The 10,710-nt window shown below is 35.9% G+C and overlaps 1 protein-coding gene across 1 annotated transcript; it reads right to left on the reverse strand.

Annotated features, from left to right (window-relative positions):
* Positions 1-3,856: 3,856 nt before the first annotated feature.
* On the reverse strand, positions 3,857-10,483 carry FDCSP (follicular dendritic cell secreted protein). Its single transcript, XM_070410013.1, has 5 exons — positions 10,397-10,483; positions 7,382-7,451; positions 6,896-6,928; positions 5,479-5,683; positions 3,857-3,935 (listed from the first exon to the last, which is right to left on the reverse strand). Exons 2-4 carry the CDS (start codon positions 7,433-7,435, stop codon positions 5,519-5,521), a joined length of 252 nt encoding a protein of 83 aa, XP_070266114.1. The 5' UTR covers positions 7,436-7,451; positions 10,397-10,483; the 3' UTR covers positions 3,857-3,935; positions 5,479-5,518.
* Between the last annotated feature and the right edge of the window lie 227 nt (positions 10,484-10,710).

The following is a 10,710-nucleotide window of genomic DNA, read 5'->3' on the forward strand; positions in this document are numbered from 1 at the left end:
CATGACGCTAAGGGTCTCAGCTATGAACAATTTAAACTTGGGTGGAGAAATGTAATCTTTGTTCAAAGAGAATTTTTATAATTTTCTGATAACTTACCTGTAGGGACAAAGGCTGCCATTGTGACATAATGGAAGGCTCATTGTGCAATCTTGTTGAATGACTCCTGTCGTGTACCACAAGAAAGTTTATTTTCATCACCACCTGCTAGAGTGTCTGTTATGGGATTTATGGGAACTGGTGATCAGGACAAATTGTCCCTTAGTAAAGTTAACAAAGCTTTGGCTATGTGCATTTTACTTTATATGAAAGAGAAAAATATACTTGTTAAACTAAAAAACTCTAAACTTGTCTTTTTACAAAGCTGACACAAATGTTAAATACTTAAGACATAGACATAAATATATTTTGTGATGCTTGCATTGTCTTGGAACAAATAATTTTATTCATAACTTGACATTTTATGGGCCCTACAATTTCTGTAACAGAGGATAGATGCTAGTGTTGTAAATAAGAAAGAACTGTTATCATTTAAATATTTATCTTAAGAAGTTTTTTATTTCTCTCACAAAAAAAAATCTTTAGCTAAATTATATATTGATATATTGGGGAGCACACGAGATTTGGTTGGAAAGTTTGTAAGGAGTACATTCTGAGAAAAGGGAAGTGTGTGGAAGGCCACTTGCCCTGTATATTGAAATTCCAACTTATGGGAGTGTCGACGGCAGTGCCCCTAATTATTCCTTGACTTTTCCAAACAAGTCTGTGCCTATGCATACCCCCGGGTGTTTACTGGAATTCTTATGCTTAACCTTTGGGTGTCCTTACTTAAAAGACACTACAAACACATGTGTCCTCCCAAAATTAATTTCACTACTGATTGTATCTAAAAGATAAACTTTATCTCAAACTGCTGCTACAATAAAAGCCTAACAAGGCAGACAATCGAGGATGCCTGGTTCCTTTAGCCAGGCAGTCCCTTAGCCCTCTCTTCCACAGGGTCTGCTGGTCAGCCACAGCATTGATATAGGTCAGAGATATAAAAACATATATTTTGGAAATGAAATGTGTGAAGATTTTATTAATATCTTTCATTTATCAAACATTCACCAACTACCTTCTACTCTGCTAAGTACTGGGGAATGGTTATATTATTGTGATCCTCTAGGAACTTACAATCTCCTCAAGAAGGCTATAGAAATATATTATTTATTGGAAGCTAAAGCATAATAAGAGTCATAAATAAGTGAAAAAATGCAGTGGGGAAGCGTGAAAGTGATTCGTGATTCATTCTGTTTGGAGAGATAGGAGAAAGTTTCTCATGAAAGTCATAATATTGGATTTAGGTTTTGAAAGATAAATTGGATTTACACACTAAAACACAGGAATGGAAGGACATTCCATGAAGAGAGGGCAGCATAAGCAAAGGCACAGCTGTGTGAGAGTAAAGGCCAGTTGTGGAGAATGGCAATGGCCTGGTGTGACAGCAGGGGCTGTAAGGGAGGCTTGGGCTGATGGCAGGGCGTTTGAAAAGAAGCTTGAGGTTAGTATGTAGAAGGCCTTGGATGCCATGCAAAGGAAAGCAGATTTTATACTATCCTATATAATAAAAGTCCAGCGACCACAATGGCAGAATGACCAGAATGACCACTTGACCAGTCACTATGAGGTGCACTGACCACCTCTTACTCCCTTTCCCTGGCCGGCAGGCTACGATTGCCTATGGTGAACGGAGACCTGGGGTGGGTGGCGGGGGATGTGGGCACACCAGGCCAAGGCCCCCGTCCTGCCAATTGCCCCACACACGGAGGGCGACCAGCGGTGGGTGTGGGGCTGGTGAGCAGACAGGAACGGCTGACCTCTTGGTCCCTCCCCCGGCCGTCAGGCTCCCATTGCTGGATGGTGAACAGGGAACCAGGGTGGGTGGCGGCAGGGGGCAGGGCCAGCTGCCAGCAGCCAGGGAAGATGGCCCTGATCACAGGCCTGGCCTGGGGACCATACCCACACATGATTTCGTGTGCCGAGCCTCTAGTAGGCAATAAGAAGCCTTCCAAGGCATTGGAGCAAGTCAGAAACATAAGTCAGCATGTGTTTTCAAAGATAACATTGGTGGCAGTGTGGCAGGCATTAACAGAGGGGGAGATGGGTAGCAGTTTCCCTTTTTTGCATGGGTTTGATTTTTCCTCCTGAAATAAAGTGAAAAAAGATGGAGTTAACTAGTCTTTGGCACTGCCATCATGGAGTCCTGGGCTCAGAAGTTGTTTTAGTAGACCTGCAGCTGAAATAAAGGCCGAGGAATTGGAATGACCTGGTTTTGTATTTCTCTTCTGCCACATACTTGATCTATGACTGCATAGGTCCACAGGACTTTCATGATTTTCAGTTTACCCATATTAGAAATGTGATTACTGTACAGTGATTATGTAAAGACTAGTGGCCCAGTGCATGGATTCGTGCACATTGAAAGGAAATTAATTAGAAGAAATATTTTAATATCACTATTCACCCTTTCTCTACAATAGAAGTGTCAGAGATGAAAGAAAATTAGTAAAATGTATATGAAAATAATATATAAATTGATTAGTAAATAAACAATAACAACATGATATAACAACAACAAAGACATGATATAAAAACAAAAACATAATACAAAAACAATAAAAACATGATATAAAAACAACAAAAACATGATGTAAAAACAACATTGATAAAAACTATGACTGATAAACTGATTAAAATTATTCTAATATCTCCCTGTATACCACATTAAGAATAAAAACACTTTCAGAGTGCTTGACTAATTTCCCTTGTGATGAAGTATTTATAACTTAACTTTAACATCACATGGTCTTTGAACTAGAGAGAAAGCAACATATAACTGACCATATCCAAAAATGGGTTAAGGAAGGAATATTCCTACTCTGTCTAGAGTTTGTCCTTATGATTTATTAATAGTCATCACAAATGCTGGCATCACAGGAAACTGTCTTCGAATTAATTTAAATGGGAGGCCAGTGTCAGAGGGGGACAGTTGTGCCAATAGTTGGTCTTCATTCATATTGTGTCGACAATGCCACTTTCTTTCAGCTTCAGAATGCCAACCAAAACAACCAAATTCACAATCAACAATGACAGATTGAAACACACCCGTGCAATTGGCACCAGCAAGAGCTTTATATGTATCGCACATGCGCAAGTCAGTTTATTTTTAGATTGCCAGTGCGCATCATATGTACCAGCCAGTTAGTTGAATAGACATATGTTCTGTCACTTAGACTTTTATATATATAGATTTGATGTTATAATGATTCAAAGAAAGGACTTTGTAACCTACAAGCATGATAAAAATGTTTTTAGGATCTCAATCATTATGAGTTTTTTGAAGTTAGGGACAGTACTTGATTGCTTTTGATATCCTTTACCCATACATCAAGCTTAATACCCTACTGTAAATAAAGTACAGATTTACTTGAGTAATTGAGACTCAATTACTCATACTTTTTAAAAAAATTAAATCAACCTCTGGCTCTATTAATACAATCAGTGCAACTGTAGAGCATAAGCTGCCAAATAGACTTTCATTCAAGGTATTTCAGGGCTGGTTGATTTTGGTTACTTCCACTCCCCATACTTTTCCTAGAATGTTTAATCATCAAGAAGTATATATTAAAATTTGTTAAATTTTATTTTTCATAATTACTGGTAATGCACATCTAGATCTTTAGGCTAACACTCTTCACCTGAGCTACTTCAGCGAGGCCCTGTCAATGCACATTTAGAAAATAGAAAACCATGGTATTTTTTTTATGTCAACAAAAGAGGACCAGTAAAGAATTGATGAGAGAATACTGTATGTCACTTCAATTATATTTATTTTTCTTTTGTTAACAGGATTATTGATTCTTCAAAGAAGTGGCTCACAATCAGTTTTAGTGACCTGCAATAAATCATGGGCATACAGTTATTAATCCTAATGGATCATTTGCTTGTGAACTTACAGTTTCTTTTTAAAAAAATCTTTATTGTTTTGAGTATTACAGATGTTCCCCTCTCCCCCCCACCATTGCCCTCCTCCACTGGTTCCCAACCTTCCCCAGGCCTTCACCACCCAATTGTCTGTGTCCATGGGTACTGCATACATACATGTAAGATCTTTGGTTAATCTCTTCCTGCCTCCCCTCCCCCTTCCATCTGAGATTTGCCATCTGTTCCATGTTTCCATGCCTCTGATTCTATTTTATTCACCAGTTTATTTTGTTCATTAGATTTCTTATTTGTTTATTTTGATTTATAGATTCAATTGTTGATATGTATTTATTGCCATTTTAATGTTTATACATTTTATCTTTCATTTTTCCCCCCTTCTTCTTCTTTTTAAAAACACCTTTCAACATTTCATGTAATACTGGTTTGCTAACTTGAAAAGTTTTTGCTTTTTAATTACAAATATTGTCTCAAAAGTACATCTAATTCAAGAACTGGAAAACTTTCTTCTCGGGTACACTGAGTAAATTCAAGAAAGAAGACAAAAGTCTTTTAGAGGCAGTATTAGCTGAATTTTGTTTTTCTAAAAACTAGGAAACAAAATAATCCTCTGGGTCCTAATATAATCTTTAATATAGTCTACTTCCCCTCAATTTATCTGGTAATTGACAAACCATTAACTTTGTTTTTTGATATAATGAGATGATAGGGGTCTCTATTATAACAAACATTCAGCCTTCAGAATTTTTATAATAATGTGACTAAATTTGCAGTTTTAAAATTAATTAGAAAAATACATAATTTTCTAAGGAGTAGTCGGAAGATTCTAGATCCAAAAGTCCGTTTATTAAGATCTGAACTTTGGTTAAAGTTTTGCCTTCTTTAGCCTTCTGATTCAGCCCCAACATACACAGATGTTGATTATAATAGAAAAATGTTAAAAATATTTTGTAAAAATATTTTAATAAGAAGTTGTTTGTTTCTATTACATCACAGAAAATGAGGGGTTTAAACTACTATGTTGATTGGATCATGGAAGGACACCTGTACGTACCTCTGAGTAGACACCCTAACAATCTCTATCAGAGAAAAAAAAAAATCGAAACAAATGGTAACTCAGTAGTGTGGCTAAGTTTAAAAATGGTAATTTTAGCCCTGGCCAGTTTGGCTCAGTGAATAGAGCGTCGGCCTATGGACCAAAGGGTCCAGGGTTCGACTCTGGTGAAAGCCATGTACCTTGGTTGCAGGCTCCTCCCGGCCTGGGCCCTAGTCGGGGTTTGTGAAGAAGGCAACCAATGTGTTTCTCTCACATCGATCTTTCTCTCTGTCTTTCCCTTTCTCTTACACTCTCCCTAAAAGTCAGTAGAAAATTTTTCTCGGGTGAGGATTAACAACAACAATAACAAATTTGTAATTTTATTTTTCATGGAATGATGCATTCCAATCCACAGACAACAAACTTAAAAAAATACATGCTTTATACTTTGTATACTTACCACTCATTTCATCTTAAATTGCACTGGGACACTTTTTTGTTTACTGTCCACTAATAGGTGTAGGGTCAGGCAGAGGTATTGGAACAGGGAAGTAGTAATATCTAAACCATGGGTATACTTGGTATGGGAATGGTGGATATCGGCCAAATGGATATCGGTAAGGAGGCACATAATACAGTGCGGGTGATTCGTTGCTCCCGCTCACCTGTTGAACAAAAGAAATTAAAAGGCTTGTTTTACTCTTTACAAGGAGAGATAAAATAGTCTTTTAACATGTGGATCTTAGGCTTTAGAAGCTCTAAAATCATTTACCTTTCCTATATGTACTATGAATAAAGATTTGATTAATTTGCATCATTTTGAATAATTTTAGGAAATTACTTAGTGGTAACTTGTGTTCTTGTATCTTTATACTCATAGCCAAATTTTTCTGATAATTGCTTCTATAATTACAAGGTCAAGAGAGAGGGGGTGGGTAAGAGGGCATCAAATTTCTCCCTTTGCCTTTATACAAGGTCTTTACCCAAATCATGCATTAAACATACTCTCCTCTTTATCTCTTCTTTCTCCCCTTTCCCCCGTCCATCTTCTATCCAGATCTTTATCAAGTTCTGTATCCTTAACACTGTGTAGTTTTAGCCTAAACACCATCCTTCTTTTTAGATAACAATATTTTTATGAGTATAAACAAATTCCTAAATAAAACTCCCATTTTTCAAATTTTCTTTCCTCTTTAAATTTTTTTGGATTAACTGTTTAGCCCCAAATAGTCTTTTTTGTGAATTTAACACCGAAAATAGTAAGAATTATTATTATTATTATTATTATTATTATTATCATTAATCTTTCCCTGGAATGGACTTGGTAGAGTTAAAGCAGAGTAGGGGCATGAGCAATTATGAGCCTTCATTAGGCTTGATAAGTTTAGAAAAAGATATAACAATTCGCCCTGACTGGTTTGGCTCAGTGAATAGAGCATCAGCCTGCGGACTGAAAGGTCCCAGGTTCGATTCCAGTCAAGGGCATGTACCTTGGTTGCGGGCACATCCCCAGTAGGGGGTGTGCAGGAGGCAGCTGATCGATGTTTCTCTCTCATCGATGTTTCTGACTCTCTATCTCTCTCCCTTCCTCTCTGTAAGAAATCAATAAAATATATTTTTAAAAAAAGATATAACAATTCGCTACACAGTGGTTCATGTTTCAATACGGATCCCACTGTTACATGCGATGCTCAGGTAATTCCATTCTTATAAGCAGAGATCAAATCCCTGAAGTCTACATTGTTGAGTGCTAATACCTAAGCTCTTTAAGAATTTCTCTAGAGTTTGAGAAGTTTGAATAAGGGAGTATCTTTAACCATAGTTACAGATATTTCTCATGGAAATCTTACATGTTAAAAGGAGAAAATATAACTTACACTTCGTGGTTCTCTTTCCTGATCTTGGGAGACCTGAAGTTCAAACAATGAAATTAATTCAACTCATGCGGATGAAGCACATGAACTGAAATATATATATTTGAAAGAAATGGACTACCTATTACCTAACTCTGAGTATTTGTTTTTAAAAAATCTAGGATTTACCTATCCAGAAAATATTGTAGAAACTATTTTTCTGAAAAAATATTCATATGTATTTTAAATGATTCAAATTCATCACTGTAGCAAGGCTATGTGGACTTGAGCTATGCAGTGAATAATACATGATTTATAATATTTTCTAGACTATAATGTTTATGTTAAAAAATAAAAAAGAAGTAAACAGATTATAGCAAAAAAGCACAGATGTCAGGCATGTTTATAAAGTAGCATACTGTGTGGAGGGGAAAAAAATCTTAGGATTCTTGATTAGAACAAAAAATTAGTAAATTGGTAAATATTCTGGAGTGTAGAATGGATACTTACAGGGAAACCAAGAGAGACTGCCAAGATGGCTGTGATCAGAAGAAGAACTTTCATCTTATGCAGAAATAGCCTAAAAGTCAGCAAAAAGACCAAATGTTTGCATAAAATCAAACGATCCAGTTACAGTGTATATTGCATTATCAATAGCTCTTTGATGTTAGTCAAGACACTTTATAATCTTGGGGCCTCAAACTATTTGTTAATGAAGAAGATTGTTTTCCAGGTAAAATCAAAGGTTACTTTATAATTTTATAACTATATGACATCAAATATTTTAAAAACAAACATTCATATATTATTGGAGGATAATACTTCATCTGAACACAGTAATAAAAGTAGTTTCTGGAATGAAATATTACCTCAGTTTATAAAAAGAGTGTCAGTGTGGGGGCACAGTAATAAAAGTAGTTTCTGGAATGAAATAATACCTCAGTTTATAAAAAGAATGTCAGTGTGGGGGTAAGCAGTTATTTTTGAGACCTCAGGAAGTTTAAACAACATTCCATATAATAATGACCAAAAAATTAATTTAGGTGACAGAATTATTTGCATCAGTTTCTAGACAACCCAAAATATTCCATGGTGTTTAAAGGGGCTAATTATTGACATTTTGTTTTATTTTAATTTTAATTGTAAACTCTTTATCTTATGATACTGTGTTATAATTAATATATTAGTTATGGTTGCTAAAAATATTTGAGAAAACTGAGTTCAATTAAATATTTAATCAATCACATATTTAATAGAGATTTGGACAATAAAACAGAATCTTCAGCATTTAAAAAATTTTGTCACTAATACAGTAAACATATATCTATTACTTGACTTCAAACATGAGTGGGTAATTTCCCCTAATTGATGCTACCACTAGTCATTAACCCCCTTCTTTTAATTCACCATTTTATTTGTTTATTTTTATTTTTTAAATTTATCTTTATTGTTGCAAGTATTACAGATATCCCCCTTTTCCCCTATTGACCCCCCACTCCACTCCTGCCCCCTTCCACCTTATTCCCCAAGCCTTTTTATTGTGTCCAATAAAAAGAAAAGGAGAGTGAGAGTGAGAGAGAGAGAGAGAGAGAGAGAGAGAGAAACATCAATCAGCTGTGTTTTTAACCTGCCACCTTTTGGTGTATGGGACGACACTCCAAACAACTGAGTCACACTGGCCAGGGCTTTAATCCACTCCTTTGTCATGGTGCAGCTACAGTAGAACTAGATATTAGGGGTGGGGAGGCAATCAAGTTGGAAAGAGGGGTTGACTGGGGCACTTTTCTTCAGGTTGCCCTCATATGTATTCATTTATTTGCTCATGAAGTATTTCTTGAGCACCAAGCAAGTGTCAGACACTGTTCTAATGTCAGGCATATATAGATGTGAGAAAGTTTCTGCTTTCAGGGACCTTAGTAAGCACACTATTTTAGGTCTTTACATTACAAAGTTTTCTAAAGATTATTTAAAGTTTTGCATTAAGGAACATGTCAATTATCTAAGTCACTATTATTATTTTGGGGTGGCTTTGAGGTGCTTAATTGAGATTCTAGGGCAGGGGTGGGCAAACTTTTTGACTCGAGGGCCACAATGGGTTCTTAAACTGGACCGGAGGGCCGGAACAAAAGCATGGATGGAGTGTTTGTGTGAACTAATATAAATTCAAGGTAAACATCATTACATAAAAGGGTACGGTCTTTTTTTTTTTTAGTTTTATTCATTTCAAACGGGCCGGATTCGGCGTGGGCCGTAGTTTGCCCACGGCTGTTCTAGGGGGATTTTATCACCTCTTAATGCTTCCTACATATTTATGAGACTGAAGAATAAAATGTAACAGAAAAATATGTACTCAAGATCTAATCATATTGTCTTTAAGTAATGGCCATATTGTCTTCATTGTTTATCATATAGATCAAAACTCAAATTGGGATTAAAAAAAACACAGATTATGTTATGATGGTGACAAAATTATCCAGTTCAGAATTCTATAGGAAGACTGGCAGTAAAGGCAATTAACAGTAAAAATGTTATATGTATACAACACACACACACACGTATGCTCCTCACAGACATACACATATTCACACATAGTTTAACTATGTGCAAAGCATTGTGTTAGGTGCTATCAGGGATCTAATGATCAAGCATGATTTCTGCCATCTGGCAGACAGTAAGGAAAGACAGACACAGATATTTTTATAATGTGAGGTAATGTGTCACAAACACTATACGTAGAAATCACAAAAATTGAGAGCAGATAGAAGATAAAAGAGAAAAAAATTCAGGAGACAATTTTAGAGAAGATAGTTTTCAAGCTGAGCATTTACAACAGTAAGATATTCAAGGTTTCAAGAATTATTCAAAACCACATTAAGCAAAGGGTAAATAAGCCACATCCCAGAATTCTAGATCGTATCTTGTAGTCAGGACATAGCTTAATTACCAACTACTTCTCAAGCTGCAGCACCCAGAGGAGTATATGGATGTATGTCTCTGAAAACATTAGAAGTATCTTCCTGGAGCATCAATTTTATACAAGAATTTATAAGAAAACCCTCAAGTAATTTTATGTTAAAATCAGCATGATAGGTCACAAACTGGAATGTAAATACAGAACATTTTAAAGGTAAAACAGGAGGCTACAAATAAAGCGGCGGTTGTGCATACTTTAGAGAATATCTGGTATTGCATGTTTCCTGGTATTGCATTGAGACCCATGCAATTCAAAATGATGAGCCTCACTCTGTAACCATCTCAGTGTGCCACCCAGCCAGCCCTCCATCCCCAAAAAGATTTATTTGTGGTCATTCTAAAATATGCACTTACTATGGCTGGGTGAAGATTTTAAGAAAAAGTTTTACTTTAAATGATTGTCTAATTACGTAGATTACAAATCCCCAAGTAACCATTACATGACAGTATCAATAATTTTACCTGTGGCAGTTTACAGGATATGTGTGTATCTATATTTTTCTATATAAATTATATATCTTAGTTTACAATGGTATGTAAGACTTTTCTTACCTCAGACTCTCCGGTCAGTTTCTTCTCTATAATGCCACTGTAGGAAATGGAAAATGACTGGCCCTGAGATATTACAGCTGTTTTATACACTCAGAAGTAAGTGGAATGAAGTCTGTGGCTTGAAGGCCTCTCCCTGGGATCAGTTAGGACTCTATTGAGTAATCAACCATCACAATGTGTTGAAATTGGGGAATAACCAACATTTACAGTTTCATTGAAACTTTGGTTGAGTGACTACCAATTATATCTATTTGTGGTTTTTTGGAAATTGAGTGTATCCTGTATATTGAAAACTTTTCACTTCACATAATGTT

Source organism: Myotis yumanensis, unplaced genomic scaffold, assembly GCF_028538775.1.
Source record: "Myotis yumanensis isolate MYYU_CA2020_CCGP unplaced genomic scaffold, mMyoYum1.0.hap1 SCAF_1, whole genome shotgun sequence".
Classification (NCBI taxonomy): domain Eukaryota; kingdom Metazoa; phylum Chordata; class Mammalia; order Chiroptera; family Vespertilionidae; genus Myotis; species Myotis yumanensis.

Coding starts and splice junctions, on each gene's coding strand:
- FDCSP (XM_070410013.1), bottom strand. CDS start 7,435: ATGAAAGTTCTTCTTCTGATCACAGCCATCTTGGCAGTCTCTCTTGGT. Junction 6,929..7,381: donor CAGTCTCTCTTGGTTTCCCT/GTAAGTATCCAT, acceptor TTTGAACTTCAG/GTCTCCCAAGATCAGGAAAG. Junction 5,684..6,895: donor AGGAAAGAGAACCACGAAGT/GTAAGTTATATT, acceptor TTTGTTCAACAG/GTGAGCGGGAGCAACGAATC.